The 23,947-nt window shown below is 41.2% G+C and overlaps 2 protein-coding genes across 3 annotated transcripts; both read right to left on the reverse strand.

The window, feature by feature from the left end:
• Nucleotides 1-5,200: 5,200 nt before the first annotated feature.
• On the reverse strand, nt 5,201-12,165 carry odad4 (outer dynein arm docking complex subunit 4; the record flags this gene model as incomplete). The annotated part of the gene is made up of 11 exons (XM_083778980.1): nt 5,201-5,338; nt 5,512-5,612; nt 5,719-5,915; nt 6,039-6,125; nt 6,308-6,515; nt 6,602-6,826; nt 7,079-7,238; nt 11,351-11,412; nt 11,527-11,680; nt 11,762-11,893; nt 12,046-12,165. 11 exons carry the CDS (start codon nt 12,163-12,165, stop codon nt 5,285-5,287), a joined length of 1,500 nt encoding a protein of 499 aa, XP_083635106.1. The 3' UTR covers nt 5,201-5,284.
• Nucleotides 12,166-12,448: 283 nt separating this feature from the next.
• On the reverse strand, nt 12,449-23,940 carry dnajc7 (DnaJ (Hsp40) homolog, subfamily C, member 7). Of its 2 annotated transcripts, none has more exons than XM_083780244.1 (14): nt 23,860-23,940; nt 21,669-21,757; nt 21,455-21,579; nt 19,882-19,995; nt 17,085-17,159; nt 16,857-16,975; nt 16,288-16,441; nt 15,877-16,041; nt 15,245-15,336; nt 15,008-15,081; nt 14,673-14,819; nt 14,424-14,576; nt 14,154-14,225; nt 12,449-14,035 (listed from the first exon to the last, which is right to left on the reverse strand). In XM_083780244.1, exons 1-14 carry the CDS (start codon nt 23,934-23,936, stop codon nt 13,998-14,000), a joined length of 1,494 nt encoding a protein of 497 aa, XP_083636370.1. In that variant the 5' UTR covers nt 23,937-23,940; the 3' UTR covers nt 12,449-13,997. The 2 variants fall into 2 exon arrangements, with proteins under 2 accessions (XP_083636370.1, XP_083636369.1); XM_083780243.1 differs by having other exon boundaries at nt 14,154-14,228.
• Between the last annotated feature and the right edge of the window lie 7 nt (nt 23,941-23,947).

Consider the following 23,947-nt stretch of genomic DNA (forward strand, 5'->3'; position numbering starts at 1 on the left):
TTTACAATGACAGGGCAGTCCACGCCCCGTACTTGAAGAAACAAAACGGGAAAGTAGAATCTAACCCCATACCCCAGAGGGACGGTCGAGTTGTGATTGGCCAGTTGGTTGTTGGGCAATTGGACAACGCCACATTGCTGTTAATTTTTGTAAAATAAATAAATAATAATTATATATACACACACACACACACACACACACACACACACACACACACACACACCAAGTAGTGGACAGATAATAGTTATGATTATGAAAGTTTACATATTCTATTATCTATTATTACAATATCCAGTTATCAATTATTTAAGTAGGCTATGAGGGAGAGATGGAGATCTTGCTATCTTATACATACAGTTACAGACTCATTGATGATATAATAATAATAATAATATAATCTGGGGAGCTGAATCTGTATTTTTTTGAGAGATTACTTGACAACCAGTTAACCAATCGTGGCGCGTGCGCGGCGTGCGACCATCTCCCCGCGCTATGGGATTGAATCTACTCCTGAAACTACTGGCGCGCTAGAGGGGTGGGGCTAGGGCTAGAGTGCTACTGCTTATGCTTTACATCTGCATCGCTCAGAAGAATACAAAACTAACAATGTCTTGTTTGAGACCCCAATACAAAACTGTGAACTCCTTGTTTTATTTCTACTATGTCTATTCTTTCCATATCTGTCTGTCTGTCTGTTATATGATGCTGTGTGTCTGGTGTGTCCGTCATTCATTCGTCGTTCTATAGTGGTTTCTTTTACTGGAAAACGAAACGGCTCTTTCAGATTTTTCATATTCCATTATGATTGACTAAGATTGGCATCCAGCCCACAATGTTTGATTGATTGATTGAAATATTTATTAACAGTTTGTAGAATTTACTAGGGCCGGGACTAATTGCGATTAATTTAGATTAATTAACTACAGAAAAATTAATCGCGATTAACTACAGATAAATTAATCGCACCTTTTTTTTCACCGCGGAACGTTTCTCACTGGGCGCTTTTCTATAGTACTGAAAACTGTTAATAATAAAAAGTCACCCCATTTTGTGTTGCCTAGAACTGGAGGTCTGACAAAAAACAGTAACAATATGAAATAAGTACAGCTTTGTGATGTCACTGAGATGTACTTGTTACTGATACTAATTTTTTTCAGACCTCCAGTTCTGGGCAACACAGAATGGGGTGACTTTTTATTATTATTTCCACAACAGGTATATTAATGACAGTAAAATGTTGAAAATGAGTGGTATCCTGTAGTCACTATTCGTTGAGTCACTGGGATACCAAAAAACATTAAAAAAAAAGGTTTCTCGCTGTTCTCGGGTTGAATATTGATATGCGATTAAAATGCGATTAATCTAGATTAATTAATCGCAAAGCCTCTGATTAATTAGATTATTTTTTTTAATCGAGTCCCAGCTCTAGAATTTACAGTACATTTTAAGCACAAACTCAATACAAAGACTGTTAACTGTGAGTGGACGACCCAATTAAGCATTACACTTGTTTACAACAGGGTCCACATTGTTCAATTCATCAAAACATTTAGAGACATACAAACATTTAGAGACATACAAATAGACATTTCTATGTAGCTAAAGAACAGAACAGGAATTCATCATATAGGAAGCAAAAAAGGGAAAAGATACATTATACAGTGAGGGGAAATGGGGGGGGGGTGGGGGATTCAGATTTTACAGAGGCCAGTTTCGAATTGCAGCCATCCGTAGGTGCCCTTTGAGAGCGATGTGTGATACGAGGTGTACTTCCGTAGGATGTTTTTGCAGAACAATGTCAAATTAGATCATAATTGAAGCATAAAAGTTTTTTGTAGCTGGGCTCTGGTCTGATAACAAAAATGAGTAGTAGCTAATACGAGGGGTCTTCCACAGGGGGTCCGTGACCAGTTTTGGCCCTTCTCTTGCACCCATTTCTGTGATTTTCTAACTATTTTTGAATAATATTATTAATGTTTGTATGTTTTTCTGTATCTTGGGTTTATGGCTTTGATGGTTTATTAGTATTCTCAGTATTATTTATAACATTTTGTATCATATAGCCTCATAGGTACCGTATCATGATACAAACCTAGGACGAAGACGCACACGGGTCGAAACGTTGTACCAATAAAGCAGTGAGCAGTGAAACAGTATGCGGACATCCCTTCCTTTTCGGGTGCCATCAACAGCACACAACAGGGAACTATATTGACATCTCATATTCAACAAATGTCTACTCAAGTTTGGGAACTAAACTTGGTCGGCTGCCTTAATTGGATGATTAAATATAGTCAATTCACGTTCCTCACGCAACTTCATTACTTTGTCTCCAATACGTACTTTCGTTTTTCCATCCAATTCAAAAAGGTCTTCATTCAACTTGAGTTTCGTCAATTTGTCCCACACTGAGAGACTCGATGTAGAGATCAATCGTTGTGCTGATGAAACCAGAATCTTCAATGGTGTCTACTGTCTTCACTTGGTACTCCACAGTGCAACTCAATCAATTTACGTTTGCTTGAGAGCATTTTCTCTTTACCTCAATGCAATCTCTAAAGTTCTCCTCAGGATAGGGAGGGATGCTATGGTTCAAGAGGTTTAATGTAAAAAGAAAAAAACAGAAAAGAAAAGAAAGAAACGTTCCTATCACACAAAGATTTGGTGGGCCCCTGTAGTAATTCTGAGGACCCCCTAGGGGTCATGCGCCCCCTGTGGAAGACCTCTGGTATTAGCTACAACTACTTTTATTCTTCAATTTTGATCTAATTTGTTATTCTGGAACAGGAGCAGACCAGGCCTTAAAGGGACACTTCACCCTTTTTGCAAAGAAATATATGTTAATGACGTTTAGAAGCTTTAGAACACTTTCCTGGGGGTCTTTATGTGTGTAATATGTGGTTTTAGATATTTTAGATTGTAGCAGTGAGCCCGGTGTCTCTGATGTCATGGACACTGGGCTCACTTCCTTCCTGGACTACATGTTGTCTTAGTAAGACAGCCCTCCACCTATTCACAAGGAGGAGCAGTGCACCAAATAATTATGGGAATTGTAGTCCAGGAAGGTAGTGAGACCAGTGTCCATGACATCAGAGACACTGTGCTCACTGCTACAATCTAAAATATCTAAAACCACATATTACACACATAAAGACCCCCAGGAAAGTGTTCTAAAGCTTCTAAACGTCATTAACATATATGTTTTTGCAAAAAGGGTGAAGTGTCCCTTTAACCACAACACTCTCCAGTCTCTAGGACTGTGGCTTGCGTCCTGCCTAGGGTCCTCCTACGTCTCAAGTCCTTGTCCACACTTGGCCTTACTCTTGTGTTTTTGAGTCAAGGTGGGTTGTTTGAGCCTTCTCTGCGCAATAAACCTTCTGCACCAACAAAGTGCAGATATGTCCCCAGTGTCTACAGGTAGGAACCGTCCCATCCCTACACTCCAAAGCCCAAACCAGGAAGTGTCATTATTCTTTCACTATAATCATATGGCCCCTGGTCTCTGCAACATGAAAACAGAAATCATGTGCTTACGCTGAAATCATAGAAGTGAGACTAGGGGAAGTGGTGTGCATTATGAATAGCTCTGATGAGGAAATGTTGTTCACACAGGGGAAAACTGATTCTGAGGTTGCAATGAGTGAGGTCAAAGCTTGAGAAGCTTTTGTTCTCAAACTAAAAACTTCTCAAACTAATTTGTTTCTACATACTCCTTTCTGTACATCATTACTGTCCGTCAGTCTGGTTTTATGGCTCTGTTCCAAAAGCATAGGTATATTTGCAACATGTGTAATGGGCAAAGGAAGACAGACTAAAAGCTGCACTATGTAACTTTCCTCTTCTACCTCGGATTTGAACCAGCATTTGTTATAGATCTTATAGAATCTTGACCATCAGGTCAAAATTCCTGTCAGATCCCGTGTCTAGGTGAGACATGACCTTTGACAAGATCCTAAATATCTCAATAAAAGCAGGGAGACAAAATACAACCATATGTATAAGTTATATTGATTAACATACTCTTTTTATTACATTTATTTTACAAAATAATACTATTTTGGTATTGGCATATTTCATGCTTGCTTCAATGCACAAATACAAACAAGCTGAGAGAATGAGTGCCGACTGTGACCAGAACCTTGGCTTGAACACTAAAAGGAAAGGCAAAGTGATTTGGTGACAATCATCTTTTGTTAAATGTAACCAGAACCAAATAAATGTGTCTAGATTTAACAAGAACAACCTGTCAAATCCAAAGGGCCAGGAGGTGGAGCAATTGAGCTTTTTTTTTTAAAGAAATGTACAGTATATAGTAGACCAACCTTCAGGCTTAGTTCAGATTACATGGAATGCATTTACTCGCTTCTTGTGTGACAAAAGATATAGACAAAGCTTTCCAATTTGGAAAACTCAGGAAATGATGTAATTAAACTGGGTAGTGCAATTAAAGGCTGCAAACAAACATAACTGTCCAGAGTTAGTATTTTCTAAATAGTTGATAAAGATAAAGATAAATACTTATTTCCATTTAATTGAAGTGATCTTTTTAAAGTATAAACTAAGACATATTACAACAACCATTTAGCAATATTTTGTCTGTTCACAACATTTACTTCTAGTGATATTTGTACTTGAAGAAAGCTTTTGCTGAAATTAGCATTGATAGGTCAATACAAAAACTGCTACGAAGATAAAACCAGAAAAATCACTAAGACTTGTTTACATCAGGGCCCTCCATTTTCTTTTTATCAGAACATTTAAAGACGTACAAATATACACTTCTATGAAAAAAGGGAAATCATACAGTGAAAGAAAGAGCTTTCAGTGAAAGCTTTCCCCACAATAACAGTAAAAAGAAGAGTGTATTGAGCCCTGAGGTTACCCATATGAGGTTTAAGTGGTTTTAAGGTGTCCTGTTTAGATGTGGGTACCCTTCTTTAATAGCAGAACTCTGTACATGCAAGCAAATACATTTATGCAAAACATTAAATTCAAGATGATTAGGCCTATTCCTGAAAATTTAGAAAGATGACAAATTACATTTGCAGGGCTAATGCAGCGTATGCAGTAATATTTAATGCAGAACATGTCTTATATATTTATGTTTTCATAGCTATGTTGGTTTCTAAATCTTTCACCACAAACGTATGCATCTGTGTTGTATAATAATGGAATTATTTATGACCAATATCAAAGAGAGAGAGAGACCAGTAGTACAAATAACATTGAAAGTACTATAAGTTTCCTTTTGATAGTTCAACTTTTATTTGTCCCCTGCGGGTCTTTAAGTGTCACCACTCGTATTATTGTGCTGATGTTGTCTTGCCTCGCGAAGGGCCTGAAAAAGGACACACAGTGTTAATGCGTGCATGTTAATTTAAGGGTTGATTTGTAGAGGTTCGTTAAATTAACACTCTTTTAAATTAACAATTTTGGTGCACTGCAGGTGGATAATTGTCAGTGAACAATGACATCACGCAAGAGCAGAACAGACAAGTGATGAGAGGTCACCTTCTGAATGGCATCCTTGGCAAGGTCATCTTGTAGCACCTTAGCATGGAACAAGGCTTTTTCAAAATTTGACACACTAGATTTGAAGTTTCCCAGCTTCACTGTGATGAGAGAGAAGGCAATTAGCCGATCAGAAGAAGCTAAAGTTTAAAAGGAATGACACTTCAACCTATTACATTCATCCTGTTCTATTATGCTTTGAATTACATTCTGCTTGTGCCACTAAGGCGCAGGCATTCAGCTGCCACTTCTCATCTGCAATTTCATCAGCAGCAGCGAGGGACCGGATGCCATAGTCTCTGGCTTCTGTGTAGCGCTTCAGCTCCAGGAAACAACGACCGATCTCATGGAACAACCAGGTCTTCTCCAAAACACCACAAGCCAAGGGAATCTTCTCTTCCCAGCTAAAACACAAATATGGGGAGAGGCAAAGTCGATGTTAGCCTTGAACATACATCTTTCCTGTTTACCAAACCTGCACATCATTCACCTAGACAAATAAATGATTTGTTTCATTGTTCACTTACACTTCTATAGCTTCTCTGAACTTTCCAATTCGGGCATAGACTCTGCCAATGTTGTCCAGAGCACGTGACTTTGCATCAGGAAGTTTGCTATTAATGAAGAAGTGAACTGTTATAGAGTAGAACAGCCAATGGGATTTCAAATATGCCGTGTGTGCTCCTATATGGTCTCCACATGAATGAAATTAAATGATTGCTTATTTTACCATTTTCTCTTATACTGACTCTCTTATACTTAATGGAATATTAAATCATTTTGAATGTTGAATCACCACTGTGTAGCCAGCTCCAGATCCTTCTGGTGGTTCTCTAGTGCTTTGTCCATATTCCCAAGATCAATGAGGGCATTCCCAATGCAACTGTGTAGGTTGCCCAGCACCTCTTTCTTATTAGGTACCACTTCCTCTGACCACCCCAGCACGGTTTTCATGACATCTCGAGCTTTCTTGAGGCTGACCTCTGCATTTCCAGCACTCAATACTTAAAGGGGACAAATACATCAGATTGAAAACCACCATTACAAAACAAGGGAAAATACTGAGGTTGCATCATGAAGTCCATCTTACCGGCATCAATCTCCTCAAGGCTGTTGAGTACAAATCGTGTGGGGTCAGAAGGTGGCTTGTGACAACTCTTGTTCCTTTTCTGTTGCATGAGCTTCCGTTCCATTTCCCGTGCATACATAGGCTTCTGCTGGTGCCAGAACTCAGTCCGCGTGTCAAGGTAGGAGATGCAGTTCACAATGACCTCCTGTATTCTCTCCCCACCACGCATCTTACCATTTACCAAGTCTGGAGACCATTAGTGGGACAGTTTAAGATGCAAAATTTGCATTATAGCCTCTCATACAGTAAGTGGAATTACATACAGTAGTACAGTATGTTGTGCTAGGTTTAGGAATCAGCTGCAGTTGAACAGCAATGGCAGGCAGAGAAACTTAAAGGAAATTAATCTGACTTGTAGTGTAGTCATTCTGATAATATGTGAAAGACAAAGAACAAAGTGGACACTGCTGAGAAATAAAAGACAAAGACATGACTTACATTCATCCTTCAGTAGCTTTTCAAGATATTCCCTGTCATTGTAAATCTCTCCCAGCAACTGTTTGGTTGTCCTCTCACTCATGGTCTTCTGTTTCTGCCGCCTTGCATCCTTCCTCAGGGGCTGAATAATGGCAATGCTCACAGGTTGCCCCTTATGTACCTGTCAATTATCATGGAATAATAAACAATCCACATCAATAAGAGTGAAAATGATATGATATAATCAAATACTACACAGAAAATAGAGTGGCCTAGTGTGTACAAATTACTATATGGACCAGATAACTGTTGGCTCTATTCCCTGAGAAGGCAAAGAAGTTCTGACCTAGCTGGATAAGGAGCATTTCTTTCCTTTCCATCAACAACAGCTGTCATAACAAAGTTGTCCAAGTTGCCACTACTAGTGCTTACAAGCAGTGGTGGAAAAAGTACTTAAATGTTTTACTTAAGTAAAAGTATAAATACTGCAATGTAGAAATATTCCGTTGCAAGTAGTAGTATTGGCATACATATGTACTTAAAGTACCAAAAGTAAAAGTACTAATTATGTTTTCAAAATGTATAAAAGTATTTTGTAAATAGCAGATCTACAAGCTCACAATGTGTTGTAGCCTACTGTGAGCATTGCATTGTATATAGCGGTGTATGATTTCGAATCAAAATTAAAATCTCCAAAGTAAAAAAAGTTTTCAAATAATTGTAGTGGAGTAAAAGTACAATATTTGCCTCTGAGATGTAGTGGAGTAGAAGTAAAAGTATTTACATAATTTTGACATAATAGGCCTAACTCAAAATTGTACTTAAGTATAGTACTTAAGTAAAAGTACTTAGTTACTTTCAACCACTGGTAAGCAGTAAACAGCATGCAAATTCCCTTTTATGGCTATTCCTAGAAACTGTTGTTAATGTTGTGATTAATACTAGTAGTCAGGCCCAGGCGGTGGCGTAACCGTCTGGGCACCCGACTGGTAATCCAGTCGCAGTGTGCCGCGGGTTCGACTCCCGAGCCCGACACGGCCTTTACTGCATGTCATCCCCCCATCTCTCTCCCGTTTCCTGTCAGCCTACTGTCTGTCCCTTCAAAAACCAATAAAAGGCGCAAGCCGCAAAAAATATCTAAAAAAATATAAAAAAATACTAGTAGTCAGTCAGGCCAGTCTATCTCATCCACAATCACTATGCTACACAGGAAAATCACACCTGTGTGAACTGAGCGGTGCAACTATACATTTTTGTTATTGTTACTGTACTGTGTAGTGTGTACTGTGCAGGGTCCCCGGGGGGTCCCCAGAACATCCAGACCCCCAGGAAGGTGCTCAGGGTGCCGTCCCGGTTCCGGCGAGCCGCCTCCGGTCGAGAAATGACAGTTACCATGTGGGGGTCCCCGGAACATATCCAGACACCCCGGAGGGGCAGCCCGTTTCCGGCGAGAAATGACACAATTACCATGTGGGGGTCCCCTGGGGGGTCCGTGTGGGGGTCCCCGGAACATCCAGAGCCCCAGGAACGGACCAGGGCTCTACTGTAGGCTACACATCAGTGAAATTAACCTCATTGAGAGTGTAGGCCTAGCAAGCCAGGGTTTGGGCACTACCCTACCATCTCTCTATATCATTTGATAAAGGCATATTAAAAACATGAGTTGTAGGCCTACACCCAATGAAAATATAAACTTCACGGAATATATACCACTTCAACAATCGGTTGAAGATTATCTGAATATCGCACAAGTAAAATATCAATTTCTTTGCAATGGGCCATTGCGCTGAGCACTGGCAGTGGTTTACCTATACTTGTGAGGACCTCTGCTTGGATTCATGGTGAGTGTGGCTGTGGCACCGACGATCTGCAAGCTCACAACACGCTGCATGTGGACGCAACACTTGTATATCCGTGTATATCCACGGATATCCCAACTAGCCGTGTATATCCACGGCTTCCGTGACAATTACCTAAACATGAGAGAGATATGTGCCATATATGCGCACGCACGATGATTCCATTCACACCTCTCTCTCTCTCTGCACCCTCTCTCTCTCTCCTCACATGACCATGAAATGGAAAGCAAAATACAGCACGATATAGTTTCACATGCCACGCATAGACTTGTTGGTGTAGGCTACTGCGCAATGGCATTTGGCCTGGGTCCTTATTGGTAGGTTAATAGAATAGTGTCATTTCCTGACAGTCTTTATAAGGAGGTTAGACATAACCTCCTTGGCTGATGAATGAATATCAACATCTTAATACATCCCAATATTATTAGTCAAAATTATGACAGGCAATTCCTGCTGTCAAAATATGACGCCCCAGTCAAAAAACACTTACGCCCTCATTTATCAACCGTGCGTACGCCAAAATATGGGCGCACGCCAAAATTACCGACATTTTCGGCATTTAACATTTCCGGCAAAGCTTGAAATTGAACGTGACAACGTTCAAACCCCACGTCTGCTCGGCAGCTGTCGTACGCTTTGTCCTCACCTGTTTTTCTGTCCTAGAACAGCGGAGCAGCATTGTCTGACCAGCTGAGAGGCTGCCAAAGGCATCGAAACATATGTATTCACTCCTAAAATGTTAATATAAAACTGTATGTATATGGGCTACATGTAAATTAAAAAAAAGAAAAGGAAAAGAATGTGTCTTTGTGTCATATGAAATTTGTAGGAGCTTTCCAACTTTACAATTAAAATCGCGCTTGATTTAAGCCATTTAAACAGTGTTTTGCATGAGCGCATACATGCGAGGATTTGGGCTGTCTGTGCTGGAATATTTCCATGACGTTGGAAAGTAGCCATAGTGCAATGCAGCTGCGGAGAGTCCCAACGTGGTATAGCCTACTGTAGCCTAATCTACAGCAGGCCGATGTCTTTCTGGAGTTACGGTATATGTGCAATATAATAAACCCGATGCGTCGCTCAATGCCATACCGTGCCAGGCTGCCAGCGCAAGTGGGAACTGCATCGGAGATATAGGTACTGTATATTACCCAGCCAGCCCACCACCAGCCACACATGAGGCTATATACGGTTTTGGCTGCACATTCATATAATGACAGTTGACAGCCCGGCCACTGCAGTGACTAACGACTGCGAGGCAATCTAAATAGACTGTCGAACGTGCATGGTCACTTGGTCAGTTGGTCACGGACGGACCACTGTGATAGAGAGAGACAGTTGCTTGCAAATAGCGATATGTGCGTGCGTGCGTGCGGGGGGTGAGGCGGGCAGCAAGGGAAGCGAAGCGAGAGGAGAAACAGAAAGCTATATTTAATGTGTCATGTAGGTGTGTGCGTGCATGACAGCAAGGCAAGCGAGGTGAGAGGGAAACAGACAGGGTAGGCCTACAACTTTATTTAATTCATGCAGGTGTTCGTTCTTTATTTGTTTAACAACACACCAGTTAGTTGGGCTTGCAAGTTGCGTGTGCGTGCTGTGCGTGTGTATGAGAGAGGGGGGTGAGGCGGGCAGCAAGGCACGGGAGAAACCTATTTTTTCATGTAACCATGGTTTCAGGAAACGTATTGCAGTTGTTCATGTCGCAAAAACGAGGGCGAGGCTAGATTTAATAGGGCGTGCCAGATCGATTTCAACCGTGACATTTATTAACGTCAGAACGAAATTAAGGAAGGATCAGCTGTTTGCGATCACTTTATAAATGCCGTGGCGACGTGGGTGTACTACGAAACCTGCACTCGAATCTGTGGCAGATTTTACACTCGATAGATAAATGAGGGCCTTAGCCTAGTGTACTCTTATGCCACTATAGGTGTTGCAGCTGTACGTGCTCACACTGTCACACACAGTGGCGTGCACAGATAGACACTAGGGGGTGCTAGAGCACCCCCTGCCCTTTTGGCAATTTTGCTCTTAATTTGTAGTGTGTGGACCATGCGGTGACATTGATCAAATCTTGATAAAAAACGCTTCTACTATATTATTTTAGGCCCCCACAATCTAAAGCTATGTTTCTATGTCAGTGGTTCTTCGATAAAAAAAAAAAAAAGCAAGCTTGTAGATCTGCTATTTTTCAATAGCTAAAGCACCAAAATGGGTTCCCGCCCCAAAATGTGCTGCACAAGGTGCCCTTTTTTCCACTTGAGCACCTGCCCCTCTACATGTCTGTGCACGCCACTGGTCACACACACACACACACACACACACACACACACACACACACACACACACACACACACACAGAGCTACCTAATGCAGCGGTAAGGCATGGCTCAAAAATGAAAATGGTGGGAGACAAGTAAATAATAATGCTTACCTCCTCATCCTTATCAAAGATTGACAGATGTTCCACATCCTCTGGTTTAACAGAGGAAGGGCCTATAGGAATCAGGATAAACACATTTGAAGAGATGGTCTTGGAGCAGGAACATAAAATTAAATACCCTATGATGTGACTATGACATAATACAAAAAAGTACTTTTCTGACTTACTGCCCACAGAGTTTTCAATAGCTTCTTGTGCTTTCTGGATACCAAGTCTGAACTCCTGCAGCTCTGGGCGCAGTTTGTGTCCTCTGTGGTAAAACACCAGTGCAAATTCGAAATCGCCCATGGTGTACAGTGCCTCTGCTTTACAGTACAATCCCTAGAAGAGGCATAGAACAGACATGTTTTCCTGCACAGCATCAATTCACTTTCGACATAAAATAAAAAATAATCATTTCACCTTGAAAAACTTCTTGTCCCCTTTAAGAGAGGCCTCGGCATCTCTTAATGCATTTTCAGAATCCCCCATCTTCAAATAGCATTTCGATCGGGCAACGAGGCAGTTCTTGTCATCCGGCTGAAGAATCAATGCCTAAACATTTCAACAAAAAGTAATAATGAATACGTTTCATATCAACCGAGCAGCAACTTGCATCAGGACAACTGGTAAACATTTTTACTTTATTATTGTGCAGCGCCAGTTGGCTTTCACAACTATCTTAACGTGTTCAACATTTAACTTACCGTGGAATAGCTTTCTATTGCCTTGAGATATTCCCCTTTTCGGTATAACTGATTTCCCTCAGCCATATAAGTATGAAATGTGCTCTTCGGTGCTTGGCCTTGGTCTCCCATGTCAAACATTTTGGCCATTTGAAATCCCTGTTGTTTTCAATTACTTTCAACTTTATCCTGTATCCCGTCGATTGGTATCCTAGGAACCACCCTAACAAATACTACAGCAAGAAACAGTGCCCTCCAGCGGCGCAACAAAGTTGTGGACAGCATTACCACCCACATTACAACTCTGACCCCAATGGATTCCAGAGTTCTTCAGAATTAGAGAGTGCAGAGCTGCCGTCATGTTATTGCAATTATTCACATGTATTTGGTAGTCAAATTTACACTAAAATAATTTAGGGGAAACGCATATGAGGCAAACTTTATTTACATTGGCTAATAACTTTCCATAGTGACAGGAGGACTGTTTCACCCAGAGAGCAAAAACTATGAGCAAAGATGAGGACGCTTTTCATTTTTGTCAAGTGCACCAAGCTAAAATCTCGCAAACTCATTATACAGAAGAGATTGCACATGAAGTCCTCAATAATACTGAGCCCAAATATTTGAATGAGACCTTCAACAATCATCCCAAGAGGCCAGAGGAGGACCTGTAGTCTGGTAAAAAATAAAACAAAATTCTTCTACATAAAAACTGTCGAGAGATGGGGAGGCTGCCAGGATCAGGACTCAAATCAGCGACGTGCTATCAGGCTACATTGAGGCTAGGTGTTCACAGGTGTCCCTCAGGGCTTTATCCTTTATACTAGGCAACCTCAAATGTTGTGTACATCAAATTTCTTCATCAAACATAGCCAAATGGGGGCAGTAGGGTTTAAGTGGTTGAGACAGCATATCATTATTTTGATACAGAACAAGCAGAAACAACTTTTCCTGAGTTTGCGCCAGAGGGATGCTAATAATTGGTGACCCTTTAAAAACAAAACAGCATCCTTATCTTACACTGATGGTTTTATCAGACAGAACATTTACAATAAATATACATAAAAATAAAATAAAAACATAAGTCATCAACACTTTACATTCCAGTAAAATGTACAATGCAGCACCCGGTGAATGGCAATAAACATAAATTTGGTGGTGAGGAAGTAAATGGAGAAAAAAGGAGGAGACAGTGCTAGCAGGAGCAGCCAGTGCAGCCATTTCAATTGTCATATTCCTACTGTGCTTAGGCTGTGCTTTATGCATACTGCAAGTCTGGGCTCCAGCTGTTGTGAACGCAAAGAAATGCTTTACTTGAACTGTTCCTGTTGGATTATAACAAGGAGACAGCTTTAAGTATTCATCCATAGCAGCAAATTGTATTTTTTTGCAAGTACTTAAAAAAGGGGGATCATGTCATGTGTTCCTCAGCAGATAAAATTCACATTGCTAGGTTGACTGGGTGTCATTGTCTTCGCTGGGGAAAATATCACTTCCTGCTGGGAATGCGTCCTTTGCACTACAGTAGGTCAAGGATAATAGCTTGCACAGTGCTCAGTTGTTTCTTCTGAAACATTCCCCTTGGGGTGTCATATCCTGTTCCTGCATGGATCCCAAAAGCTCTAAGCATTTAGAGCTACACAATTACACCCATTAAAAAATGTTGCATGACTTGGGAAACAATGTATTTTTACATAATCAGTGTTGCTTGCTATTACTGACTTTCAAGTTTGCTTCACTCTAGAGATTCAACCACTTCAAAAACCAGTAACATCATTGTCAACTCGAGGATGGGCCTTCTCGGTATTGGTGTTATACTGGTGTTACCTCTTTTGCTGCATGTTGTCATTGGATAGCATTCAGTCAATGGCATAGACAAGAATCTGACTAGCAAACAGTCAGATATGATAAATAAGGTTGGGTTGAGGGTTTGATACTGTTTGAATAGAGTCTTGGTGGTTCATATTGTCCAATTAACCAAACTGGAAGAAGAAATTTCCTGGTCCTGATGCTGAAATAAAAACAAAACATAAAAATAAGTTAATAATGTGAAATATATACTGCAAAATCTGAATAGTGTCATAAAATGTAGAAAAGTACTGTTTTCCAACAGCTTTTTATATACATACATGGATTGCCTTCAAAACTAAAACCACCAGGGCCACCAAAGAATGCCTTGAAAATGTTGTTGGCATCAAAATCTGCTGAAGGCACAACACACCATCAAATTACAGAAAGTGCCACACTGGTTAATTAGTTTACCTCCTCAACTGAAAAAACTGCAACTTATCAGTAATAGAATTATTACTATACTAGAACAATGATCTGCAATACTGACGCACTGCGCAACAATCTATGAATTATGTTTAAGATAGACTTCCGGTTCCCCAGCTACTGACCTCCCATGTTCACGCCCTCTTCCTCCAAATCCTGACCGCTGTCATAGCGGGACTTTTTCTTTGGGTCTGAAAGCACAGTGAAAGCTTCGCCCACCTCCTTAAACTTCTTCTCCTCTTCCTTCTGCACCTCAGTGCTGGCCCCGCTGTGACGGTCTACAAAAAAAGGGAGAAACTCGCTCAGTTCATGCCATGCCATCTACCTGTAGATATTATACATTGTGTGTGTGTAATATAGTTCATGTCATGGACCTGGATGGTGCATGAGGGCCCGTTTGCGGTACGCCTTCTTGATCTCATCCTCCGTAGCGTGCTTGTCCACCCCGAGCACCTTATAGTAATCTTTCCGCTTGCTTTTCTTCAACTCCAGCTGGGCATTTTTCAGGAGGTGCTTGTGTTCTATGGATTTGAGAAAGCGAGAAGAGCAGTCAAATTTAATTAAACTGGCAGCAGGTGTCACAGACATTAGGCCATGTTAAATAATGGCAATGAAATTTAGGTGTGGGAGGTTATACAGAGCTAACGAAGCAGAGTGAGGGAAAGAAACAGCTGAGCAGCTGTGTCATACAGGGAAAAGACTGACTCACCTTTTGTCTTCTCCGTCTGATAAACCTTTTCATAGTCCCGGACTGCTTCTTCATACTGTTCTGTGTCCAGGTAGCTGTAAAAGCACACAAATAACATGCAAGTTCATTGTTACTTCACTTATTAGTATTGTTTGAATCATAACACAGAAACAACTTAAACAAGGTACAGCCAACACACTGACTCTGTTGGAAATCTAAACAAAACAAACATTGATTGCAGAGTGATCTTGGACATACCATTGCGCTCTCCGTAAGTAGGCCTTGATATAGGTCTCGTCCAGTTTGATTGCCTTTGTGCAGTCTTCGATGGCCTGATCTAGTTTTTTCAGCTTTCAAAGATGAAAAAAGAGGAAGAGTGGTCATTCAAGGACAAAAGAGAGGGAGTGGAGATAGTGACCTAGTTCTGTTTGGTTATATAAAGGAATGTGATGTTCAATTGGTGAAGACAACTCAGCTAAAGGACATACTTAAGGTAACAGGGCCAGAGTGGGCTCTCTGGCTGGCTTTGTAAACATTTGAAATAGAATGGGACCCCGACAAAGGCTTTTACAGGCAAAACGTGTAGGTCTTTTTTTTAATGCTGTTTGCCAAGCTTATGCCGTTTCAATAAAGGCTTTTTACTTGACTGTAACAGAGTGCCTCTTTTTGTTTTACCATTTGAAATAGAATATCTGACACAGTGTGTAGATGTGTGTAGCATATGCAAAGACAGTCAGGATGACAGTTAGACCTATAGAAGCATAGAATCAGAAAAATAATGACACAGGCATTCACTTTTCAAATTACACTTGGTGGTCTTTCAGTACATTTTCACAGCAGTTGAAAAAGAAAAAGGATATACAGTATGTATGCATTTTATTTTGGCTTACCTTTGACCCCACGGTACCCCGATTACAGAACAGCTTGGCATTTGTCTTAATATTGTTGGGGTCTATTGTCAGAGCCTCAGTGTACAGATCATAGGCCAAGTCGTAGTTACCCTCCTTGAAAGCCTTGTTACCTTCTTCCTTCTTGGCTCTAAGAGCTTTAGCATTCTGGAAGGACAAGACACAGCCTTAAAATCCACTACCTTATCAGTGAGGCAGCATCGAGACAAAATGGATTAGAGAAACTCATGAGACATTTAAAATCTGAGGCCCGCTTCCCTACATGGAAACATAATAAAACCCAACTTTTGAGTGTGTAAGTTTGCCAATTAAGCAAAACTAGGAAACATTGTTGCATGCATTTCATAGTATCTCATACCTTCATAGTACATCTCATAGTAAGCAGTGACTCACTCTGCATGCAAGCCGAGCCTTCTCGTGGTCGGGAGTCATTCGCAGGGCCTGGACAAAGAACTGGACAGCTTTGTCGATGCAGTCTTCATAGTACAGGCAAAGGCCACGCACATACAGGGCATCCCCATTTGTGGCATCCATTCGCAGAATATCACTTATAGGGAACAAAACAAACATGTTAATGTAAAAATTAAGTGTTTTCAAATTCTATGAGTAGTCTTGACTATCATGTTTAGATTGTTGTCTATGACTACTACTCACTGTATACTTGAAATTTCTGATGAGACTTCTGATGTTTTCCATTCATTCATTTATTCAGTAAGGGTGGAAGCATTTTAATGACTTTGGATAAAATCTATATAAATGTAATGGTGGTAATCAACCACAACTACAAAACATTCATGGATCAATTGCCAATCGTTTAGAAAATAATGTTTAGAGTGGCATGGATGACGGATGACATTTAAAATTATAGACACAATTGGTGACGATTCCCTGTACCCCAACTACACAGAGACACATTCCTAGCATCTCCAATTGACATGGCAATCCATTACTTAATTAAATACCTGGCTACGGTCTGGGCCTCAGGATAACGCCCCAGCAAGGCTAGGCACTCTGCTTTCAGCACCTTGAACCTGTGACAGGCTGAAGCAGTCTCCAAGGCACGGTCCATGCAGAAGACAACCTGTGATCGCACAGAAACACAGTCACAACTGAACACCAGGAACAGAGAATAGTGATATTCCACAGATGCAACTTACTTAGATATGTGTTCAACCAAACCAATAGCATACCATTCTAAAGTCACGCTTTTCAAATCCTATCTCCGCCATTTTCTCAAACTCTAGGATGGATTCAGCATTCTTTACCTGAGAAGAGAATTTTGAGGATTCAGTGACAATGTAAAAGACCTTTCATTTCACCAGTCAATTATTGTTTTATGGTGCCATGTTTTTTGCTTCCTGACTACGTTGTTTTTCTTGAGAAGTGACACCCCTGCATGATGGAGTAGATAAATTACACTTTATGAAACTATGGACAAATACAGGAACAGCGCAGGAATGTGTACCTGTGTTATAGTGGTTGAAAGAAGAACTGTGCTAGTACACAGGTATACAGTTAGGTGGTGCACACATATCTGAACATGCAAGTGATGCGTTTGCTTGTGGTTAAGTCACGCTTACAATGTTATGCTTACAAGAGTCCCTTATCTGCTGTCATGGATTATTTAGTTTGAAGTAAAACTAGAACTAAACTTGGGCAGCAGTGGCTCAGGGAGTAGGCTCCCCCAGAGTTAGTGTCGATGCTGAACCCCTAATTGCTCCTGATGAGCAGGTTGGTGCCTTGCATGGTGTGTGAGAATGGGTGAATATAATGCACAATCATTGTAAAGCGCATAATGGATAAAGGCGCTATATAACTGCTTTTCTTTTTTTGTCTATTTTATTTATGATACTGTCTGACAAAGAAACAAGACAGGTGGAGGAGAGAGAGGGGGATGACATGCACCAAAGAGCTGGATGTCGGGCTGGATTTGAGCCTGGGCCACCTGCGGGGGGGGTCTGTGGCCTCATTTAATAATAATAATAATAATAATAATGAATTTTATTTGTATTGCACTTTTCATTCACAGGGAATCCCAGAGTGCTACATGGTTAAAAAGGGGTCATCCCTATGTTCCCCAGCTTCTATGTTTCCCATTTACCTTAGGGTTTAGGGTTAGCGTTAGGTTTCTGGTTCAGTGTTTTGTACTATACAATTCTATGTATAAGTACAGAACAAAGAATGTTTGTTTTTGCCATCTTTGTTGAGAGTCTGAGCAATTATGTTTTAGTTTATTTTATGCCAGTGTTCATTTTTAGTTGGCTAAGACTAGATATTTGAACAATGGATTGTTCAAAGACTGAGCTTAAATCATAATTTGCTACTAAAACTAACACTAAAAAGACTAAGTTGCTAAAATACTTACTTACTAGAATTACTAAGATTACTAGGTTAGGTTTCTGGTTAGGTTTAGTTTTAGTGGGGAACAAAGAACCTTTTTCGCATGGTGGGGAACATAGAACCTGGGGAACATAGGTACACTCCCGTTAAAAACATAATACCGGTAATCAATCATTTATGTGGCATGCACTCTTTCTAGGTAACTGGAGCAACCAGTCCAGTGGGCAGACTGAGCAGTGGGCACCCCAAATAATTACTAATAATTATTGATTGTTCCGTTATCCGTCCTCTGAAAAGATGTGGTTTACAGATGTTAGTGATAACCACTTCATGTACTGGAAACCATGAAGGCCAATAAAATGTTTTTTAAACAAGGTAACTTTTACCCCTCCTCGACAATGTGTATGTCATGACTAGTCTTTGCTTGCTTGGCAGTTCCGTAATTATGCCAATAACCAAATTACCCACACTTGTAGTCTTGTTGTCACTGGTGACCCTTACTGGTTGGTAGTCTCGCGTAGCCAGACTTTCAGAGATCTCTGCCTACTGATAAGTCTGGTGAGGTTCTAATTCTGTGTGGGATAGAGGTGGGTGGTAACAATTTTTAGAAATTGCAGAACCAATGCAAAGGACAGGGGATTTCCTAAACAGGGCAGAGGCATTCAGTCGGTGTGGTAGCGGCGGTAAATTAGCATACATTCAGGACAATACATAAATATACAAATACAATAAAACACCCAGCAAAGTACTAGTAAAATGATTCTACATTTTAAAAGCTATTTAAAAGAAAGCAAAGTCTCTCTCCACACCATGAAACACACATAATGTGTTTGTGTGTGTGTGTGCATGCGTGTATGTCCATTATCATCGCTCAGTCCAGTTCATCTGCCTTTGTGTGTGCGCTCTGGGGGCACTGGCAAGCAAGTCCAGGTGAGATGAATCAGGTATTGGGGGGTTTGTGTTTGTTAAGGACCCTAATGGCAGAGGGGATGAAACTGGCACTGCCCTTTGCCTTCTTGAATTTAGATGCAGCGTATCTCCTACCCGAGGGCAGGACCTTGAAGCAGGTGCTGAGGTTATGAGGTAAATGAGTGTTCTAAAAGAAACAGTGGGCGTGGCATTGTCACACACCAGTCACTTTCACTGGCCATCCAATCACATGCAATGAATGTAGGTGTATCCAGACCATTGGTGCAGAATGGAGATAGGTGGAGACTACACTACAGTGATGGTATTTCAACTGCCAGTGAGGAGCTTCACTGAGAGGACATAGCGCATGCAGAGTATGCAGAGTACGCCCTATCTGTTACAGCTCAACCTCCCTGATGACAGGTGCCCTTGACCAACATATAGGAGTCGCTAATGCAGCAACAAGGACTGACCTTCCCGCCCAGCTTTCTTCCCATGAGCACGGCCAATTGAGCTTGCATGGAAGTCGAGCGCACCGGAGGGTTGAAACCCGTAGTCTCCATTGTGGTGTGGCAGCACATGAACCCATGATTGGTTCCTTTTTACAACTTGAAACCGTCTTTCACCACAAATTAACTGTGACCTCAGATCATCTCTAAATTGCAGGAGCAGACTCTTGCACTCTGTTTGCTGCCATCTGTCCAAGGCAGAGATACTACTCCGCTGCGGCTGACTCACCTCCTGCTGGGCCTGGCTGTTGTCTGGCTCCATCTCCAGAACCCTCTGGAAACAGCGGCTGGCAGCCATTGCATTGCCGAGGGTCTGGTGGCACTTACCCTCTCGTAAATGACCCTAGGGGAATGTTATTTCCCCAGAAAATAAATTATTATTATACAGTATATATGTTTCAATGAAAGCAGGTGTGGGTGTGTGTGTGTGTGTGTATATATAAAATGAATATAATAATAATAAAACTTTATTTGTATAGCACCTTTCATGACATGAAATGCAGCTCAAAGTGCTTTACAGAGCAATGGAGAAAAAAAGAAAAGAAAGGCAAGGCATAAACATTAAAAAAATGCAGTAATGCAATACAGTGAGGACATGAATAACAAAAAGTTACACACACAAATGATACACACACAGGTCACGTACTGTATGTATACACTGTATATCATGGTAGCTCTATAGATATAGCGGATATATATAGATCCTGAATCTTTAATGCCATTGCCTTGTATATGCGTTAATTACTTCCGGCCCGTGCACCTGGTGCCCGCCGCAGTTGTCGCTCCACATGCTAAGTCCCTGGGTTGTCCCAGGGGTGTACGTCGCTTTTCAATACTGCCAGGGGCGGGCGGTCCTTGGACCTCGGGACTGCAATGGCAGCCAATGTGTTTTAATGACCCAAATACCCCATATCCCACTAGGCCTTACACATTCAAAATGTACCGGCTGTTGTTTTTTTTTCTCTTTTTCGCATTTAGAGTATGCATTTATTTAGCAGTACAGTACTAGTCAATTGACTGTACACTAAGCTCAGCCTCCACCACTCTGCAGGTCTCTAGGTCTGGCAAACAGCACAGCTCCACCATTGACTTGAACGGAATATCATGTAACATAATAGATCATTTTGAAAACAGCACTGAAACTGCAGATTTCAGCTTCGGGAAAGGGATGACAAATGCACCCTCCAACAGCTCTCTGCGCATGTAGAATCACTGTTGCTAGTCCATAGTCACCATAGCGTTATCATATATAAAGAAGTGTATATTGTGATTAATTGTAACTGTGTGAAAAGGTGTCATATAATCCCATGAGTGATGGGCCACAAGGTGTCATGACACTTAAATAAAATCATTAATTCATTCATTGTATTCCTATTATTAATGTTTACACACCCACACCACGTCTTTTCACCTGACTTTCCCCGAGAGGACATGATAAACAATGAGGTAAATGCTGTTCCTCCTAGTTCAACACCCCACTGAACAGGCGCCAAGACCAACCTATGTGTATTTTATACATACTGTTATGAGGTGACAGTACTTAATTAGACCCCTTGGTGTGGTTGTTATTATGTGCAATGATGTCTTCCCTTTACATTTAGGGTTTCTTCCTGGAGGCTGAAACCTTGACAGTCAAATGTGCCAATGTCCCCTAACCCCTCTGCATTTATCATACAACAACAGCTGTGGGTGCGGCTTCAGTTTAGGTGGATCACCACCCATCACCATCCACCAGGCAAACCAGGCATAATTAATGAACTGGTGGGCTTGTCCACATAAAACAAAAAGATTCCACAACCTACCTTCACGAAAGTCTCGTCTAACCGCACTGCTTGCTGGGAGTCCTCCAGAGCCTCTCTGTACCGATACAGCATCATTAGGGTGGCTGCGCGGTTTCCATAGTAGCTTGCATTCTTGGGGCTCATGTCTGTAAGGAAAATCAACAACTTAAACACCCACTAATTGTAACTAACATCAATCATGGGATGATTAATTTAAAACAAATGAAAACATTACCTATGGCCTTGGTATAGTAATCGAATGCTTCAGAGTAATTCTTCTTGACATAATAGACATTGCCTTCTTCTTTGAAGCCCTCTGCTTCCCTGAATAAAAGGGGAGTAGAGAAATACAAATTAGTGAATTAAGTCTAAATAGATTTGAGCAGAACTGGACAGTTCTGGAGTTTATGCTATCCATAAAGAAGAACACAGTTGTTACACTGACACACAGGGGAGCCTGTTCTCATGGGGAAATGTACAATGGATAGTTGGATACTACGGTAAGTATGTCTTATGTCTTGTCATAAACAACATAGTTGCACCTAAATCACAAAATATTTATTTTATAATTACTCAACATTTATACATATACATATATCTCTGTTCAATGTTGAGTTATAGTTATAAAATCAATAACAAATTCAAACATTTCATGATTTACATTGTTCTAATGTGATAGTGTTCTTTAATAACTAGTTACTTTTCCCCATCACGCCAGCTGGCGTATAGGGCAGCAAGTTCTATAGAGCGTCGCAGTCCCACCCCCTCGAGAGACCCGGAAAATAATTCCCTGTTCATTTTCTTCATAGACTGTTTAAAAAGTATTTATTTAAAGACGTTTACGCTGTGGTCAAAGCCAACTCGAGTTGTGACACATGACAATAAACACAATGTTTTGGGCCAAACAAAGAATTAGAAAGAAGAAAAAAACGGCAGGTTACAACACTTTTTTTGTTGTTTTTATTCTTTGTAATTATTAGTTTGGTCCAAAATATTGTGTTTGTTGTCATGATTTGTCACAACTCGAGTTGGCTTTGTACGACGCTTATAAAAGGTGAAATGTCTATGGGATAAATGCATTAGGAATTATTTCCTGGGCCTGGCGTCGTCATGAAAGGGGGCGGGACTGCGACGCTCTATAAGTAGTAATAACCATGTTACAATTGTACGTTGACAATGACACCCTGCTGACCAGGGACAGCCATGTCATGATGTGTCAAATATGCATACAAAGTGTTATATAAAGTGTAATTGTGTGTTGCTCCAGATTTACAATCATGTAACACAGACACTGGTAAAACATGGCTCCTTGGTGTTATATTGCACAAACAAACACCACCAGCAATGAGCATGCATGTATTTAGGAAACCGAAAAGATATAGTATTATGTGGAGGGGGGTCTTCTAGTTCTTAAGCAGTATGAAACCAATCTACCATGCAGCTAAACATAGCCCAGCCAGGAGCCAAACCAGCAGCCCAGATGAGGAGGGTAGGTTCCCAACCAAGAACACGTGGGGTATATTATGCCAGTCAAAAAAGGAGAAAGGGAGGGGGAGAGAGGAACATGTGACACTATCATGTGGGAAACTGCTTTTCTTGGAAGCCTGTTTCACCTCATGATGATGACCACTGACTGGCTTCCTTCAAAACAGGCCTGGAAATCCATCTTCTTTTAGGAGGCTAAATGGAGAGGTAAATCTCGCTTCTCCATTAGAAAGGTAATGGCATTCACCCCCCCCCCCCCCCCCCCCCCCAGCCCGTAGTTTTTCTACTGTTTTATTTCTGGTGATGATATTATATCAGTATTAATTTTGTATGCTATGTTGATGAATTGAATACAAAGGACCCATTTTTAGCACAAATGTATGACTGTACGTCCCATGGTTGTTTACATTTAAGCAGTCGCACATAAACTGTATAAACTAGCTGAATTATTATAATTATTTAAAACAAACGCAACAGCCGAACAACAATTAATTGCAAACTATAAGTAACCCGTGGCAGGTTGTTGCGGCTGGCAGGCAGAAGCACACCGTCTGCTCCTTCCAGCAGGACAGTCACAGTAACATACATTAGCACCTTTCGGGACCCATGGTTACTGAATTTGGGACCCTGGGCTACCTTTTCGTACAGAAAAGGTAACCAGGGATCCCAGAAAAGGTAACCAGGGGTCCCGAAAAAGGGGCTATACGACCGCTCCTTCCAGCAGGACACTGTCACACAGCAGCAAAGTGGAGGGGACAGGGGGGCTCGACGGATAGCGCAATGGGTTGCTAAAGAGAAGCTAACAGTTTGTGCTCTTTGTGCGACAAGAACATTCACCCTGACAGGACCCTTTAGACGCGATGACAACAACGGGCGGTCGGTGTCAGGGCTTCGTCTGACCGACCTTGATATAGGATGCAACTTGTTGCTCTTCCTCCTACCTCTCCAGCTCCTCGTCACTGAGGAGGATCTCCATGTCTGGGTCCATGATCAGATCATCACAGTCCTCCGTCGCCATTTTGCCGATGA

Source organism: Protomyctophum parallelum (genome assembly GCF_964188405.1).
Source record: "Protomyctophum parallelum genome assembly, chromosome: 13".
Classification (NCBI taxonomy): domain Eukaryota; kingdom Metazoa; phylum Chordata; class Actinopteri; order Myctophiformes; family Myctophidae; genus Protomyctophum; species Protomyctophum parallelum.

Excerpts from the sequence above, each read along its gene's own strand:
- dnajc7 (XM_083780243.1), bottom strand. The coding sequence starts at position 23,936 with ATGGCGACGGAGGACTGTGATGATCTGATCATGGACCCAGACATGGAG. Across the intron at positions 17,160-19,881 it reads ACAGCCAGGCCCAGCAGGAG|GTAAAGAATGCTGAATCCAT; the intron begins GTGAGTCAGCCG and ends TTCTCTTCTCAG. Across the intron at positions 15,082-15,244 it reads TACTTACGGAGAGCGCAATG|CTACCTGGACACAGAACAGT; the intron begins GTATGTCCAAGA and ends GTGCTTTTACAG.